Below are 19,401 nucleotides of genomic sequence, written 5' to 3' on the forward strand. Positions count from 1 at the left end.
AACTGTTCACAGAGTCCATCACTTTATTTTTAGTGTCATTAGAAAATGTTTGGGCCCCATCAGGGCCCCATCAGGGGCCAGATTTGGCCCGCGGTGATACATCTTCTGTTATTAACATCTTTGTGATGCAGCTTCTTCTGTAAATTTCACACAGTTTCTTTCAAAAATTTACTAATTTTAACTACTTCTTTGACTTTTCCAGGCCTGGAAAATGTGAATGAAATTCCACGACTTTTCCAGGTTTTCCATGACCATGGGAACCCTGGAAAGTTTTTTTAAACTAGGACTACAGCATGAAGTGAAATGTCTCTGAGGACACAGCAGATCTCTGCAGTCGGCTCAGATCACCTGACGAAACTTCGCCCGCGCCTCCTTCTCCTTCATCCGTCCGTGAGCCACCAGGTAGTCAAAGACCTCACCTGGAAACACAGACACACAGGTGAGACACACAGGTGACACACAGGTGAGACACACAGGTGAGACACACAGGTGAGACACACAGGGGGACACACAGGTGAGACACACAGGTGAGACACACAGGGGGACACACAGGGGGACACACAGGTGAGACACACAGGTGAGACACACAGGGGGACACACAGGTGAGACACACAGGTGAGACACACAGGTGAGACAGACACACAGGTGGGACACACAGGGGGACACACAGGTGAGACACACAGGTGAGACACACAGGTGAGACACACAGGTGAGACACACAGGGGACACAGGCAGGTGAGACTGGTGAGACACACAGGGGGCAGACACACAGGTGAGACACACAGGGGGAGAGGTGAGACATTCAGGGGGGCAAGTGAGACACACAAGAGAGACAGTCAGAAGGACAGACAGGTGAGACAGGCAGGTGAGCTGGTCTTACCTCCGCTGGCGTACTCCATCACCAGGTACAGAGTTTTGTCCGTCTCGATCACCTCAAAGAGCTTCACTGAAAAACAACACAGGAAACGAGTTACTGCGGCCAAATACTGAGCTCTGCTGCTGGAAATGTCCTAAAATCTCTGAGACATCCTAAAATCCTCAAACATCCTAAAATCCTCAAACGTCCTAAAATCTCTGAGACATCCTAAAATCCTCAAACATCCTAAAATCTCTGAGACATCCTAAAATCCTCAAACATCCTAAAATCTCTGAGACATCCTAAAATCCTCAAACATCCTAAAATCCTCAAACGTCCTAAAATCCTCAAACATCCTAAAATCCTCAAACGTCCTAAAATCCTAAAACGTCCTAAAATCCTGTAAACAGTGAGTGCTGCCACAGGAGGAGGGACGAGGACGAGGAGGAGACTCACCGATGTTTGGGTGGTTGAGGATCTTCATCACGCTGACCTCCCTGAAGAGCTGAGGACACGAACAGAGTCAGAGACGACCTTTGACATCATTCACACATTATTCTCTCACACCGTACCTGTGACCTGTCAGAGGTCAGAGGTCAGAGGTCAGAGCGTACCTTCTGCAGGCTGGTCGGGTTCAGCTGAGTTTTGTCGATGATCTTGATGGCGACCTGCAGAGAAACGCCCAAACTATTAATGTGACGTCAACGCGGGAATTCAGGACATGTTGTGGGTTTTAGGACATTTCTTGTTTTTGTTGACATTTCTCATATTTCAGGACATTTCTGTGACTTTAGGACATCAGTGTCTCAGCTGTGTCCTCTGTCGGGGGTGTGTCCTCCTCTGGCTCTGTTCTGATGCAGTTTTATGTCTCTGACGCCTTCTGGAGACTAAAAGGACAAAAACTGTTCACAGAGTCCATCACTTTATTTTTAGTGTCATTAGAAAATGTTTGGGGGCCACCAGGGGCCCCATCAGGGGCCAGATTTGGCCCCGCGGGCCGTGAGTTGAGTGTCCTGCTCTGATGTTCTGTGACACATCATCTATTATTAACGTCGAGATTTCCTCCTGACGCTGTTTCCAGCTCAGTCTGACGGAGACGCTGCTGCGCGACGTCTGATGAGACTGAAATAAAAACACGAGTCATCATTTCAAAATGTGAAACAAACGCTCACACACACACACACACACACACACACACACACACACACACACACACACACACACACACACAGCCTGAGTCAGCAGGACGACGCCTCAGAGTTCGGCTTTAAAGATGATCGATGGTTAAAACGGAGCGCAGGCTTCTCCTCAACGAGCAGCCTGACGACAGAAACACAGCGGCTGATTGGACGGCTCCCGCTCGGAAAACAAATCTTAAAATAAGAGAGAAACGTCACACACACACACACACACACACACACACACACACACACACACACACACACACACACACACACACACACACACACACACACACACACACACACACACACACACACACACTCTCTCTCTGTTCGGCTGCTGACGTGCAGCATCAATAATTCATTTGAGGCGTTGCGTTTCCAGCAGATTTAACCCCGCTGACTCCAGCAGGCCAAAGTGAATCAGAGAGTCGCGTCACTGATACATTTATTCAGGTGCATCTCAAGAAATGCAAATATCATCAAAAAGTTCATTTTTCTTTGTAATTTACTTCAAAAAGGTAAACTTTCAAATACTTTATATTCACAACTTGTAAATTAAAATTTGTCACGCCTTTTTTTTGTTTTAATTTTGAGGATTATGGCTTATAGCTCATGAAAATCTGAAATCTAGTCTCTCAAATTATTAGAATATTTCCGAAGATCATTCAAAGTGATTTACAGCACAGAAATGTCCGTCTTCTGAAAAGTATGTTCACTTATATACTCAGTACTCGGCGGAGGCTCCTTTACTACGAAATTACTGCATCAGTGTGGCGTGCAGGGTCACAGTTTTGGGTCGTTTGTTTGTAATATTTTGAATTTTTTTAAGCATTTCTCTAACTGTATTATTGTAAAAATTAAAATAGAAAAATGTATCAAACATGTTGGTTCATGTAATGAGTTTAGACAATTACCACTTTCTTAAAGAAGATTATTTTTGGGGCTTTTATTGCCTTTAATTGACAGGACAGTGTGAGTGGGGGGGGGGGGCATGCAGCAAAGGCCCGAGGCCGGATTTGAACCCACGGTCTCCGCGGCGAGGATGCAGCCATACTCAGCTGTATTTTATATTTGATCCAGGCGACTCTGAATGGACATCAGGTAACATTTACACCATATTACACTTCACATGTCATCAAAAATTATTTCATACGTGAATTAATCAAAAAGTTTCTTCCCAATGACCAAACAATCACTTTTTACGGCCAAATCAGTGAGAGCTGCGAGGAACAAAATCACCGAATGTATCGTGTTTTCGGTCAGTTGTTGACTCTGCGTCATGCTTTCTGACGTTTCTGCTGATCTGAAACGTCACGCAAACCTCACAACTCCACAACGCGGGTATCGTCAGAACTGACCTATTTCACACTTGTAATTGTGATTTCGGGGGGCCGTTCATGTGCTCATAACGCATAAATACGGTAAATACGATATTTCCGAGGGGCACGTGAAGGCAGCGTTAGTACCTGAATCTTCTCGGTGAGCTGTGTGTCACCGCCGCAGATAAATCAGCAGCCAAACTACAACAACTGACTTCCTGTTTCATGCACCGTTGACCTCACACCCCTCCCCCTCTGTCGTACTCCCGTGGCCCCCGGGGGCCATTACTGCCTCTGCGGTACAACATTTAACCCCGTTGTTGCTCTCACCTCTCGGCCCGTCAGAGTGTGTCTGGCCAGTTTGACTTTGGCGAAGTTGCCCTTTCCGATGGTCTTCAGCAGGCGGTAGTTACCGACGTGCGGCTGTTCGTCGGTGATGGACGACACGGCGCTGCGACATGGCGGCAGACTGTGGCGACTCGATGATTTGGTGGGTGGGGCCGGAGGCTCGGGGAGGCTGTCCGAGGTCTTTGGCTGAAAGAAAAATAGATTCATTAGAAACGTTGAAATAAATCAAATGCCGTCCTGCAGTTATGGCGTGCCACAGGGAAGCGTACTCGGACCTTTACCGTTTCTAACACAGCTGATGAAAAGAAGAACCCACCTGTACGCAGACGACGCAGCTCTTTACTGCTGAGTGAAACTGTACCTGAACACCACCAGATCTAACTCTACGCTCCACGGCTGCGTTGAAAAAACGGATTCATCCGACTGAGATATCAGTTCATGAGATCAGAGATTGATTTTTGAATACAGGCCTTTTCCCACACACGTGTGAAGCTTTCAGCCCGTTAATCCCACCGGTATTAAACAAGACCTGCAGCCGAATTACTGAAGAGCGCAGCTCCGACGTTAGCAGCTCTGTTATCTGTAACTGTGAGCTCTCTTTGGCTGCTCCACAAATTAAATTGAAATTTATATCGACCATGAATGTATAAACATGCAGACATATGTAAAAAGCTTATTAAATCCCTCCCCTTCTCCATCAGTTTTAAAAAAATAACTGACCTGCTACCATTTTATTTGGATTGAGTTTTTTAAAACTATATTAACACCCTGTGACTTTAAAAATTAAAACACAATTAAAAATCATGAAAGCAGAGTATGGAAGCTCTGGGTTACTGTATGGTTAATATTTTCCCAAAACTTTTCAAGGTTTGAATCTAAGGCTTAACCTGCGCTCAATGCTGAGTGCCGTCACTAAAACCGGAGATATGTGGGAATATTGTGGGAAAAGGATACATTAGAGGGTTAAAAGCACAAAGATTATTTTTGGGCGTTTGGTTCCGGGTGTGACAGATTATTAGATTAGATTAGATATTAGATTCGATTTTATACCTGGTATTCTGGCCTCTGAGTTTGGCTTTTTTTATGTGAATTTTTGATTCTGAATTTGTGAGCGTTGAAAAATAAAGGTTGAAAACGAGTTCATGAAAACTACAACAATTCGATTCAGAGGCAAAAGATTCAGAAACATCGTCTCAGTGCACGAATGTTCACCGCTGGAAATTCAGCAGCTTTCTAACGTCATAATCGGATGGAGCAGATGGGATTTCTCGGTCTGAGGTCGGAGCTGAATCAGTGCGGCACAGAAACGGATCGGCGGACTCTGTTTCCCATCTGCTGCTGGCCGCCGGCTGTCGGAGGAACTGGAGCTGCTGGAAACCAGTCTGACGGCGTCTGAAGCCGCTGGAGGACACACAAACCTCTACTGTTACACCGTGACATCACACTGCGCCGCCGCCGTCACCCGACACCCGACACCCCCTCAACCACAGCGTGTCACGCCCGCTCGACTCACCTGTGCAGCTGGATCGGGACGTCTGAAACGTTTGGACGAACACTGCCGCTGCAGAGTAACTAAATACATTCACTCAAGTACTCTACTTCAGTATACACACCTGAGGTACTTGAACTTTACGTGTGTTTTTCAGTTTCTCCGTCTGCTCCATCTCAGAAGTAAATGGTACTTTTTACTGTTTGACGGATTCAGGTACTTCCTGTCCAGGGAAAACCACAGAGTCCAGACACACCAGACCACACACATGAAACCATCAATACTCCTTATTACATTTTCTTTTCATTGGAGATTTTTAAAGAAAAACAATTCTCTGTGAAGAACTATTTAACCCCTTAGGTACTGTTTGCTGCATTTTAGGTGCTTTTCAATCTTTACTGGTGATATATTTTTGGTGCTTTTTAAAGAAAGAAAATTAGCGATTTTTCTTGATAAATGTTGACTTTTTTTATTTGAAAATGTATTAAAGAAATTAAATAGCATTTTTTTCTCAATTATTTTTTGGGGAATTTTTTAAGAATTCTTTTTTTTTAAGTTTTTGTTGTTTTGAAAAAGAGGCATTTTTAATTGAATTTAATGGTTTGTTATTTAAATAAAAAGATTGGTGAATTCTTTTTCTTTAAAAATTTTTTTTTTTACTTTAAACTTTTTTTTGCCTTTTTTCTTACTTTAGAAAGATTCTGACAAAAATGGTGATTTACTTTTTCCTTGAAACTTTTTGGCTATTTTTAAAGACTTTTTTTCAAAATTATTTGGTGACTTTTAAAGAAAAAATGTTGGCTTTTTTTTCTCCTCTCAACACTTTTGGAAAATTTTAAAGAAAACTCTAACGCAGCATTTACTACAGCCAGAAACTATGAAAACAGAAATTATTGCTTGATTGTTAAATTTCCAACGGTCCTTCAACTCATTATGTGTTTTTAAACAGTTTTATAAAACTAAATTCCACAACTCTTCCTCAACCTTCAGGTTATATTTAGTTTTCCAAAACTTTTCCAGGCCTGGAAATTGCCATTTGCAATTCCATAACTTTTGTGGGTTTTTCATGAATTTTGAAAGTAGCTGTAGAGAGTAATGTTTGTGTATTTCTGAGGGGCCGACTGGCTCCTGGAGCCTCCGCTGGACTTCAGAGGATCCGCAGGTTTTAGCCTTAAAAGCCTCGGACGTTGCTGCGCTGATAAAAACAGCGACAAAATAACACTTAACTGCAACACACTGACTTTTACTTTTACTTGGAGTATTTTCACAGTGTGTATTTGTACTTTTACTGCAGTAAAGGACTGATTACTTCTTCCACAGCTGGAGACTGATTTCACAGTGAATCTTGAGCTGCTTCGTGGCTGCAGAGGTTCCGATTCACGGATGTTTTCTGACGCTGAGTTCAGTCTGAATGAGCCGAGTTTCTGCGGCTGCACATTAAATCAGGAACTTTGTTTTTTTCTTTCTTTCTTTTTTTTTCTGCTTCAGTTTCCAGTTCGGAGCTCCTGGAGACGTCTGCTTTTTGTTTGCCGCTCTGTCGCCTCCGACAGAAGCCTCCGAGCGTTCAAATCGAATTTTGAAAAATGGAAACTACAAAAGCCAGAAACACCGAGATCAAATTTATCTTTTCCTTTCTTCCTGTCAGGATTTATAACGCGGCCGACGACTGAGCTCACAAAACACCCTGGTTATCATCATTTCCCATCATGTATTGCCATTTTTTTCTTTAAAAACTTTTGGTGATTTTTTTTTCTTGAAAAAATCTTGACCATAAAAACATTGTCGGTGATTTTTTTTCTTGAAAGTTATTTGGGGATTTTTTGGCACTTTAGCAAAATGACGGGAGACCAGCGGCCGGTCGCAGCAGCCCCAAACATGTTTCGAGGATTTTAGGACGTTTCAAAGACTTTAAGACATTTCTGGGATTTTCGGATGTTTCCAGGATTTCGGGCGGTGAGCTCCTGAAAGGTCACAGACCCTCGCAGACGGCTGACGGTCAGCTCGGCGTGTCGGGACCTTCATGACTGAAACTAGCATCGGTTAGAGTCTCTGACCCGACCTCACCCCGTCACCCCCCCACAGGGAGGTCAGAGGTCAGAGGTCACAGTCTGGTTCGGCGGGGTGGAGGAGGAGTTCACTCCCTGTCTGACTCTGTGTCTCATCACCGGGGCGTTCAGTTTCCATGGCGACAGAGGAAGCCTCCAGCAGCTGATTTCACAGTGACTCATCCGTGAGGAGCGTCCTCCCAGAGTGACGGATCACACGTGACACAGCCCAGGGTCAAAGGTCACACCACAGAGTGGGGCGGGATGTGTCTCGCTCCGGCGTCTCGCTGCAGGACTCCAGGAGACTGAAGGACCTCAGCGAGCGCCTGATATCATCCTGCAGGGTATTCTGGGAAACAATCGATAGTCAACAGACAGAAGGAGCCGGCGGCAGCCGAGTGTCTCTCTGAAGAGGACGCAGAGACACGAGACACGCGCTGCAGGACGCCTCAAACGCTCTCTGAGGACGCTTTCAAACAGGAGAAAAAAATAAAATACAACATAACAAAAAAAATGAATGTGCACTTTAACGAAATGCAAAAAATACGACCGAATTCTGACCCAAAAAACCTAAAACCCCAGAGACCCAAAACCCCCAAACTCAGAGACCCAAAAACACAGAGACCCAAAACCCCCAAACTCAGAGACCCAAAAACACAGAGACCCAAAACCCCCAAACTCAGAGACCCAAAGACCCAAAAACTCAGAGACCCAAAGACCCAAAGACCCAAAAACTCAGAGACCCAAAGACCCAAAGAGGGCCCGGGGCCACAAGCACATGAGCTTATTTTCAGCCTTTCTCTAACTGTGAATGTCGGCAGGCTGTCGGCAGCTATAGGAGAAGTAGGCCGACTCAAACGTGTTTAATTCCTGAGTAAAATGATTAACAGCACAGAAGTTTGACAGAAGCTGAAGTCAGAGTCCTGCAGTCAGGAGAGGTTGGCCTATTATCAGCACAATGTGCTTCAATTTACCTGAAGTTTGTTTCAGCTGGAGCTTTTCATTTTTATATAATGATGGAAAGTTTAAACAATAATAATTAATCATATGATTATTACACTCCAACACACCATGGTCACATGACACTGTGTCAGTGAACTATGAGGACAAATACATTTGTATTTGTATGACAAATATATTTGTCATCATGTTCAATGTCTGACAGAAAATAAATATTTAAACCAAAATGAACCTGATGATATCTTCATATCTCACTGAGGAGTCAAAGGAACCTTTAAGCTCGACAGAAATAGAAATTTGATGTATATCGTGATAAATATCGATATCGACTGAAAAAAAACCATTGTGATAAGACTTAATTCCATATCGCCCCGCCCTACTGGTGGACATGCAGCTAGATAACACCACGAAACAAGGAAGAAAAGTCGTTTTTGGGTGCATGTTGAGCCACGCCCCCCAAATACCCAAAAACAAGCTGAAACATTTGGTCGGTCTTCTACTCGGTACGTTTCCATGGTATCAGAAAAAATGGAACTATCATATTATGGACTTTTAAAATATGTGTAAATATTTTAGTCCCACTGAAATCAGACTAAATCAAATTTCTCAAACTCAGATAATAAGAAGGATTTTTTCCCCCAAATGTGCGTGTTTTCATTATTTTGCATTTGTAGTTTCAGTTTTCGCAATTTGAGGGTTAATGTCAACGCGCCTGTGTCAGTGCTCCTGTCTGCTTCTCCAAACTGAGGCCGGCCGCCACCTGCTGCAGTTAAAACTCTGACTGTGGATAAATACCGTCTTTTATAAAAGTAACACCTGTTTTAATGTAGTTTATTTTCCTCAGAGAGTTTGGGAAATGTAGTTTGGGTGAAGTGGCCCTTTAACTCCTCCCTGCAGTTACATGAAACCCTCAAATTTACCGGCATGAGGTCCTTCTGATCAATCAATCAACGTGATCACCACAGCAGCTCCTCATCAATACAACGTATCATAAAAGTATAATGACAATACACATATTTAAACCACATCACTGATAACACTCACAAAAGTCCATCAGTAATAATAATAAAATCTAAAAAATAATCCTGGATCAATAATCAGTGATCAGGGCTGACTCACCGGCTCGGACTCCCTCTCGCTCACCGGGGTCAGAGGCATCCTGCCGGACATCTCTCCGCTCTCAGTCCGGGACAAGCATCTCCTCCGCCGGCTGCTCTACAGCATCTCTCCCCGGGAACCAGGCCACCTCAGCGGGGCTCAGCTGGGAGGCTCCGCCGGCCGGAGGCGCAGGAGGCCGGGGCGGCGGCTACAGGAAGGCCCGCTGGGTGCGCCGGTGCGGGACAGAGACCCGCATGGAGACAAAGACACAGACAGACGGACAGACAGACAGAGAGGAGGAGGACAGGAGGAGGAGGAGGAGGAGGAGGAGTGATGAAGAATCTCTCCTGCAGCGATCAGCGGCTCGTCAGTTTCGCTCTCTCTCTCTCACACACACACACACACACACACCCACACCCCCCCACCCCACCACCCACACACCCATTATCATAACTCCTCCGCCACAGCCCCTCCTCCTCGTCATCCTCATCATCGTCATCCCCCAAAAAATATCCCAGCATCCTCAGCTGCTTCCTGCTCTAACCGTGGATGTATTCTGGTACTGAGGGAGTCTGGATACAGCTGCGGGGGCGGGGCCTCGGTCATTCCTATGAGGCGCATGAAGCAGAGAAATCTCATTTTCCGGGTTTAGAAAAGTGTAAAATACCCGGATCTAAGGGATCTACTGGGTAATGGGGTTTTATTTCAAACGGAAGTCTTTTATTTTGAAGCATTTTGTAGTTTTAACAGGAGAATCAGAAACTGAACAAAGAGCTACTTCCGGTCATTTATTAACCCAGCTCTGAATACATGATAATAATAATAATAATAATAAATAATAAATGATATCAACAGTCATAAGATTATTATTATTATTATGATATTATTATTATTATTATAATTAAAAATAAACTTCAAGTGAACATGGGGAATAAAGACATAAAAACATATCAGTAACTAAATAATAAATAAGTAAATAAATAAACGTTGAAATAAATACAGGAATAAATAAATGCATAATAAAATGGAAATGAATGTTAATGACCCCCTGCCTCATTAACACACAGACACAGAAATACATAAATAAATAAATGCAGTTGTACAAATATGTTAAAAAAAGATTTTAGATTTTCTTAATCTCCTGTTTTGTGATACATGTCAATTTACTTATGAATGAATCTGTTTAATTTCATTATATTTATTATACACTTATTTATGCATTTATCTATTTATTTCATATTCATTTAAACACAATTTATTCTTTATTTTTTAATGATGGGTTTGTTTTTGTTCTAATTATCTAATTCTGTATAAGTATGTCTATTTCTATATTCATTTGAATACACTAATTTATTTTTCATTTTTTAATGATGTATTTGTTTCATTTATTTAGTTCTGTATCAATATATTTCCATATTCATGCATACATTTATGTACATATTCATTTATGAATGTTTTTACCTGTATTTGTTTCTGAATTAATTTATATATTTTTTTTTTTTTATTCCCAAAGTATTAAAAGTACTGTGTATCCATTTTAAGTGACCTATGATATCCACGTGTCAGACCTTCATATGAGAGTGAAGTGATTTAAGTTAAATGTTTGTACAAAATAAAGTTTAGTATTTATAGCGTCTCTTTTTTTTGGTCCACATTTAAGGAGCTTGTAAAGGTGAAGTTACGTGCAATATTTTTCCAGTAGAAGCTACAGATTTAATTATTTTTGATTGATGACTATGATTTTAGGATCAGAATTTATTTATATTATATAATCAGAGATAAATGTTGTATTTTATTTGTGATATTCTGCATCCTCACCCTTTAACCTCTGCATGTTTTAAATATTATTTCTATGTTTTAACAGAGGAGAAAATTACTCTGCCGTCGATGTTTCTAGATAATTATAGAATAAAACTGTTGCGATGACGTCGATCGGTCAGTTAGTGCAGTTTGTATTGTGCTGCCATCTGCTGGTTCCTCTGCTGCACTCTGCCTTTTTCATTAAACTAAACTTTATTTTGTACAAACATTTAACTTAAATCACTTCACTCTCATATGAAGGTCTGACACGTGAATATCATAAGTCACTTAAAATGGATACAAAGTATAAACTCAAGATCACAGAAATCCCAGAAACATCCATAAATCCTGGAAAAGTCCGAAAAACCTGTTTGGGGCCGCAGCAGCTGGCCCCTGGCCCCTGGCCCCTGGCCTCCTGTCACTGAGAAAAAGCGGCTCCAAAGCAGGCTCAGCATCACTGCTTTTTAATATTCACATTTCAGAAAAAGGTAAAAAGATACTGATCAAATCATTTGAATTTTTGCGTTTCCTAAAACAAACGTTATGTTTTGATGCGTTTTTCTGACCTGTCCGTTTCCCGACGAAGGTCTCGTGGTCTTCCTCAGGTCCTCTCAGATTCAGGTCCTGATGGAAAAAAAACAAAGCTCCAGTTTTTAACTCAAGGTTCACTAACTCGTTTCTTTTTCCGGAGCGCTCAACCATCAAAATCTGCGTCTGCTCGGCTGTTACCACAGCGACACCTGGGAAGACCATGAGAGGCAGCTGAGAGCTCCAGGAGGAAGGCAAGTAAGAAGACTTCAACCGAGAACCACTGATATTAAAACCTGCAAACACTGATAAACACAACGTCAACTATCATCACATTTTACATGTACAGAGTACCTGAGCAAGTACAGTACTGCAATGTACCTGAGCAGGTACAGTACAGCTTGAGGAACCTAGTGATGTTTACTAAAAAATGTTAACCTAAAGTAGCTAAAGATGCTGGCTAGACTTTGGTAGTTTTATCCAGCCAACAATATTGGTTAGTTATTGTTAGCTTGAACAAACTACGTATGTTAGCTCTCAATGGTTAGCTTTAACATGCTAACAGTGGTGGCTAGCCTTCATTAGCTTTAACATGCTAACAGCGTGTAAACGGCATAAGTGGAACAACAATTTTGTTTCCTTGCAACTGAAAGGCGCATTAAAAGTTACTCCAATAGAATGATAATGTAATATGTTTTTACTTTTTTATTTTTAGTAAACTATGGCCTTTATTTTCTGACGTCCTGTCAGGTCTCAAATATTCTTTTAGACATTTGCACAATAATAACATGACGTGTAAGAAAGGGAACAACACGGCTCTGTGTGTTGTAGGAGTTTGGTTTAATATTGTATTGAAAAATAAATTAACGAAAATAACTTTAAAATGCAACAGAAGACCCCAAAAAGAAGAAAAAAAATCCAGATTATAAACATTCTTTGCCAGCAGGGGGTGGAATCGCAGTGCTCATGTAAGATTAAATTTACAAATATATATATAAAAAAGGAATTTATTAGACATATCCACAAATCACGAAAGCATTCCTTTACATCCAGTGAGCTGAATCTGGTCTACCACCCAAACCGTTGTTCCTCCAGCTACAAAAAGGTCTAGAAAATTTATATTTATATATGTATATATTTCATACACATGCCCTAAGTGTGGATGTAAAAAACTAAACTGTACAAAAACAAAAAGCACACAGTGGTGATGTTTGTGGATGGAATGATGATTAAACTCAGGAAACAGGATTCAGGAAAACATGATGAGGTCGATGTTCGGAATGAACCTTTCAGTCGGATTTTGGCTTAAAAAACAGAAACACTGACTCCATCTTCACAAAGTGCTCATGATATACGTCTGTGGCGACGTGGTTTTTAGTGTTTTAACTAAACGGCTCGTGGTGCTTTAAAAACAAGAGGAGGTGGTTCAGTCAAGGTGAAGATGGAATGACGGAGAGGGAATAACACGAGTTAAATAACAATTAAATATTATCGACAAGGTCTCAGCTGAACTGGACTGAAATAATTTAAAAGCTTTATTCTGTGAATCGCTGGCAGTCAGATCCGGAGGAATGAACCGCCAGGTTAAATATGATATCCAAAAATAATAATCCTGACATTACTAAAGACTTCAAAAGTTCATAGTATTTAGTTTCTTTTTTGGAGAGAATTGCCAATCTTTTTGTTGTACGTTAAAGGAAGAATTTAGATGTTTTTAAGTGGAGTAAACGGAGGTTAGCACGGCCCCAGTTTGGAGAAGCAGACAGGAGTACTGACACCGAATCTAAGCAATGTCCCGTGGTGGACAGAGTCAGCGACAAAACATAAACTACTGAAAACAGTCCCACCTAAAGACAAAAAAAATCCACTCAGTTTAAGTGTGTGCTATGCTTGGACTATTTTCATCGTTTTACCTCGACTTCAAAAAGCATTTTCCGTCAATCTGAAGCCGTTGTCTTTTTTCGTCAAAGCCACCAGAAACCAGTAAGTTTAGCTCTGAATCCAAACAAAGACACTGAAATACCAAAGTCGCTCACTGATACAAACTACGGATACCAGCTGTGCCATATTCCCCGCAAGGCAAAGTGGTGACAAAATAAAGCGCACACTCAAGTCACACTGATGCTCAAAGTCAGAGCTTTCTGTCCGTTCACTCGCTAACAATGTTGGCTAGCTTTTGTTAGCCTGTTGGCAAAAAAACACTTGATTTGCAGTTTACAACACCGATGATAGACCCTTATTCATTTTTGTGCTGTTGTGAGCTAGCTCACCCTAAATCACAGTGCAGCTCTTCTCCATAACAGCGAGCTGAACTAGTTCGCTAACAGCGACTGAAACGTTAGTCCATTAACTGTTATTATTGAAAGCGGACACTCTCGTGAGCCACTATAGATGCGGTTGTTGGCCCAGTTTAGTATGCAAATCATTTTTTAAAATATAAATTTAGTGGGGTGTCCCTGCTCTGTCTCTCGTACAGCTAACATGTCCTGTTCTAAATTAAAGCGCACACTTAAACTGATTATTTTTTGGTGGCTAAAATGTGTGTCGTTGCTGCCTCCGTCCACAGCAGGACATTGCTTAGCTTCTCTGTCAGTACTTCTTCTCCAAACTGGGGCGAGCCAACTAACATCTACTGTAGGTGATACATCAACTATAGATATATCATACAACCCCACTGAAAAAAACCTGAATTATCCCTTTAAGGTGCAGCGCTGGAGCCGAGGCGGAAAGATAAACTGTTTGCCAAAGAACAGTCACAGAGTCCAGACAGGAGGTCTGAACATCTCACTGAACTATGAGCCTTTGAAGTAAACCGGAAACACAAAGAAAGAGGTTAATACTGAAAATAAAGATCAATCGAATCAAAACGAAATTCAGCTCATTTTGGTTACAGTTCCACTTTCACAGAGTCGACAAACTCATGGACGTCCCGTTTAAAACAGAAGCTGTCTGCAGGAAACGTATTATCCACTCAGAACGAGTCGAGCACACGGAGGACGCCTGTTTCTATCGGATTCCTGTGTATTTATCTTAAATTAGCAGATTCAAATGCGATGTTGATTTAAGCCAAATCATGATTAGCTTGGTTTCCTAAGGTTCGTAAGAATGTTTTAGTGACTCATACGGACTAGTTCACCTGCACACTGTCATTTCTGTATCTAAAATATAAATTGTCAAATCTTACGGAGAAGCCTCCTGTTATCTGCTCCCACAGCAGCGTTAAAGACTTTAAAAACTGGAAACCAATGATGAAGATGAGCAACGCTAACATGCTGAACTAACAGTTACTCAGTGAGCCTCACGATACGGTCGACAGCTTTAAGAAGCACCGATGCCTTCCTTTTTGTGGTTTTCCATTAGTAAACTTTTTTGGTACTTCAGTCCAAGTTTCAAGTAACTAAAACCAATATTAGAAGGTGGAGGACATTGCAGACTGGTTTTTGACCTTTGACCTTTTTAAAATATAAGACGTCATCACTTTATTTTTATCCTTTTAAACATTTGTGTGGAATTTTGTCATAATTAGCCTTCAAATTCGTGAGTTATGGTTAATGAGGTTACAGTTACCTTTGACCTTCGACCACCACATTGTAATCGGTTCATTCTTGTGTCCAAATGGATGTTTGTGCCAAATTTGAGGAAACTCCCTCAAGGTCTTATTGAGATAGAAATTCCCTCAAGGCTTTCTTGAGATATCGTGTTCACGAGAATTAGACACAAAGTGACAATGCCATGACCTATGACCATCAAAGTCTAAACGCTTCATCCTTGACTCAGAGTAGACGTTTGGGCAAATTTGAGGAAATCCGCCCACACTGAAGGGAACTTTCTGAAGTGTAAAATCACAAAGATAAAAGGAGCCGTTAGCAAAAAAGAGGAGAGTTGGACCATGTGGTGAACAAGAGGCACGAGTGAACATTTGCCGCAGATATTTGGTTGAGAACGAATTTTCATGCTCAAGTATTTGTTGTTCCTCTAACCTGACAAATTTTTTGGTCATTTAATCATAAATGACATAAAAGTTTAGTTTTCAACATCCTCGTGGCTAGAGGTAGAACTGTTCAAGCACATTTTCCTTTTTCCATGAGTTTGTGATTCTGAGTAAGAAAAACTATAAACTTTTCCCAGAAAGCGAGCAGCTGTTGAAGTCCTAAAAGCGTTCGGTCAGCTGTAGTTTGTCAGTCTGCTCAGTCTGAGAGCCTCTAAGAGTAAAGCTGTAAACTTTGGTTGTGACTCCTCCTCGTGACGCCGCCCTGCGACAGAAACCGACCTGACGGAGACAACAGGAGGGAGGAGAGGAGGGGAACCATAAGGAGGGCTCTGTGGTCATGCTCTTCATTCATACATTCACATAAAAGGGAATGTCGAGTCATCCAGCAGGTGAACACACACCTGGGACAACACTCGGTGATAGAATAATGGCCCCTCCCACCAATAAATACCTTAACCCCGCCCACTGACAAATAATAAAATACACCACACTGCTTCTTCCGGGTCTACGGCGAGTCCTTAAACCTACAGCCGGCACGGCAAGGAACCTTCATCTACAGTCAGAGAACAAAAACTCATTTACACGTCTCAAACCGTCCTAAAAAGTTTCAAAACCGAGCGGAGAGTGAGGGAGAGGGGGGATAAACGTGACGGGAACAAGATGGCGTGCTGCTAGTTTTTCTTCTTGACATTGTTGTTTGAGGCCAGCCGGGGACGCGGCGCCGGGATCAGGCTTCCCAACGGGACTCGACTCCGAGCCACTTCGAAGAGTTTGGAGAAAACCTGCAGGAAGAGGAAAAGGAAGTCAGATGGAGGATCAGCGCTGTTATTTTACCACCAAAATAAGTTTCACAGTTTGTAAAAACTGCAGAAGAAGCTAGTTAAAATTTCATTTAAGTCAAAGTTTATTTCTGGAAAACATTCTCATCCTGTCAGAAAGAAAAGTCTTTACTGCTGCCATTTGGTTGTTCATCACCATAACATCTCACTTCAACTTTATGCAGATGACACACCATTATATCTCATATTAAATTCAAACGTCATGTCTGTTTGTGATGTCGTGTTAGAAGTGATAACTTCTTAAACACAAACGTGTGACATTCTGTAACAGAGTAAAAACCCCAACCACATTTAAGGGAACTGTCAGCGGGGAAACACATCTGGGGTTTAGGTTCATGACTGTACGGGCCGTGTACGAGCTCAAAGGGTACTACACTGAAAGTGTTCGGTGGAAACGCGGTTTTAGTGTCAGATATGTTTAAGAAAGTCGGTATTTACAACATGACTGATGCGGTTCATGGGATCATGATCAGGGCTGCAGCGATGTATCGGTTTACTGTGTATTGTGGTATGAAAATTGATGGTTATACTGTGTACATCTGCTTATCCACTGTAATAAAGGAAGAGATGTGAATGGAGACTCTCACCTTCATACACGCTTTCTTTCTGGTTTTTTTTAAATGGTTGTAAAGTTTTCATTACAGGAATAAATGCTCAACAAAAGAAGCCCTTCTGTTTTCAGTCCTTTAAGCGTCAGTGCAGCTGATAAGTCTGCAATATCATGACATCAGGATATTATCCAACAGCCTTATAGTTAACATCTCACATCGTTGCAACCCTGATCACATCTATTGCAGAGATCCCTCCGCAGTCGCTCTTCCTGAGCTTTCTGCCATTTTTTCTCCCATTTAAGGTTTTTGTGGGGGGAGTTTTTCTGTAGTCTCTGTGAGGGTCTAAGGACAGAGGGAGGTCGTCTGCTGTTAAACTCTTTAAGGCAAATTCTGATTTGTGATGTTGAGCTTTATACGGAAGCCCTGTGGAGCAAGGAAATTTTTTTTGGGGGGGCAAGAAAATATTTTTCACAAGGCAAGTTTAAAATCATCTCATTATCTCCCAAAACTGTCTGAGAATCTTTTCAGACAGGTGGATCAGGCTGAGGAACCTGGGCAGGAGGCCAGAGCTCACCTTTCGTGGAGTCCTCTGAGAGCATCAGGAGAGAAAACAAAGAGGAGCGTTAGGAAGAGGAGGATGAAGAGGAGGATGAAGGATGACAGAAAGAGTCTTTACGATCACTGTTTGTGTTAGTCCACAGAGAGCAGAGGTGATTCAAACATGAGGGAAATGTTTCATTAACCCTTTCAGATCATTCCAATAAAGACTCCTCTAAGAAGTCTAGTGTCGTCTGACTCCACCTGAACGCACAGACTTATTTAACTGGATGTCTGTAAGCCAATCACAGTGCTCCATATCATCTAAAGGCGACCACAGGAGAGACACGCCCCATTTCTTAAGGAAGCACGAGGAATATTATATTTATTATACTGTTAAAGTTCATAATTTCTGTTTACAGTCATCTGAGATGTTTTATTATTGATATTTGTCAAAAAATTATATGAAAGATTTTCAGCTTTTACCCAAAACTCTTTCAAAAATAGCTGTGTGACCAGAAAATGAATACAAGGGAGATACAGTATAAATATCCGCTGAAATACTGCTCAGAACTATAACTTCTATAACTTAGTTAATTATTATAATCTCCCTTGTATTCATTTTCTGGTCACACAGCTATTTTTAGACATTTTTTCAATAATCCCCCCTACTTTAAAAAAGAAAAGCCTTTAGGTATTTTTTTTTAATCACATCACGAGCACATTTGATCATTGTCTTTTCACATGTTTTGGAAAGAAGTTTTTTTCAACGGTTAAATAGTGTGTGAAAGGGGTCTGAATGCAGCGCTAGAAAACTGATGCCGATCCAGGTTTGAAAGGGTTAATTGAACATGGAAAGTGTCGTACAAATAAAGTCTGATTGATTGTCTGAATGAATAAACGAAAAAAAACGATGAAAACAGGATGACGAGAATCAGCAGGTTAAAGTTTTCAGTGACTGAAACCAGACAGGTAGAATCCCGAAAGCCCCGCCCCCTCACCTGTTCCCAGAGGGTTTCAGCCACCTGGTCGATGACTCCTCCCACTTCACGGAACTCTCCGGAGTATTTGGCGTAAGCCCAGACGCAGAGCGCCGTCAGAGCCATGCCCATCACCAGGTTACACAGCGTGGCCACGGAGTTAATGCCCACGAAGCCCGTGACCAGTGACACCACGTACATGATGAACATGACGGCAAACAGCGTGGCAGGCGTCCGCGCGGCGTAGAAGATGTTCTTGCCGTCATTGTGCTTGCTGAAGTTGGAGTAGGCCTCGTCAAGCTCCGCCTCCAGCTGCTCCTGGTAGCGCCGGCAGAAATCTTCGCCGCCCATCTTCTTAACGGAGCGGAAGTGCCGCACCGACGCCTGCCGCAGCTCAGCGTGACGGCGCTCCAGCTCCGACGGTGAAATGTAGGGTTTGTCTCCACCGCAGACCTGCGAACAGGACGACAAGAATTTAAAAAAAATATCTGAGTTCTGCTTCAAGTTCAGGTGGTTGTTTGTGCCAAACTGAAGAAATTGCCATGTTTTGTGTTTTTGAGATATCGCGGTCACGAGAATGAAAGGGATGTAAGTTCATGGTGACCATGACCTTCGACAACTTCTTACAGGTCATCCTTGATTCAACTGGTGGTGTGTGACGGTGTGACGGTGTGAAGGTGTGACGGTGTGATGTTTTACTGGTGTGACGGTGTGTTGGTATGATGGTTTACTGGTGTGATGGTTTACTGGTGTGTTGGCGTGACTGTGTGTTGGCGTGACTGTGTGTTGGTGTGTTGGTGTGACTGTGTGTTGGTGTATTGGTGTGACTGTGTGTTGGTGTGACTGTGTGTTGGTGTATTGGTGTGACTGTGTGTT

The 19,401-nt window shown here is 42.1% G+C and overlaps 2 protein-coding genes across 2 annotated transcripts in view; both read right to left on the minus strand.

The window, feature by feature from the left end:
- The window catches only part of mark1 (MAP/microtubule affinity-regulating kinase 1), an 18,835-nt gene extending 9,156 nt beyond the window's left edge, over positions 1–9,679 (minus strand). The window contains 6 exon segments of the mRNA XM_042485267.1: positions 349–419; positions 881–946; positions 1,313–1,361; positions 1,471–1,524; positions 3,690–3,893; positions 9,321–9,679. Of these exon segments, the coding sequence (XP_042341201.1) occupies positions 349–419; positions 881–946; positions 1,313–1,361; positions 1,471–1,524; positions 3,690–3,893; positions 9,321–9,371 (495 nt within the window). The 5' untranslated portion in view covers positions 9,372–9,679.
- A 2,769-nt stretch (positions 9,680–12,448) lies between these two features.
- The window catches only part of LOC121941564 (atlastin-2-like), a 7,627-nt gene continuing 674 nt past the window's right edge, over positions 12,449–19,401 (minus strand). Inside the window, exons 2-3 of the mRNA XM_042484389.1 lie at positions 18,547–18,978; positions 12,449–16,400 (exon numbers count right to left, since the gene is read on the minus strand). Of these exons, the coding sequence (XP_042340323.1) occupies positions 16,290–16,400; positions 18,547–18,978 (543 nt within the window). The 3' untranslated portion in view covers positions 12,449–16,289. The remainder of the gene's footprint in view (positions 16,401–18,546; positions 18,979–19,401) is intronic.

This window comes from Plectropomus leopardus, chromosome 4 (genome assembly GCF_008729295.1).
Source record: "Plectropomus leopardus isolate mb chromosome 4, YSFRI_Pleo_2.0, whole genome shotgun sequence".
Classification (NCBI taxonomy): Eukaryota; Metazoa; Chordata; class Actinopteri; order Perciformes; family Serranidae; genus Plectropomus; species Plectropomus leopardus.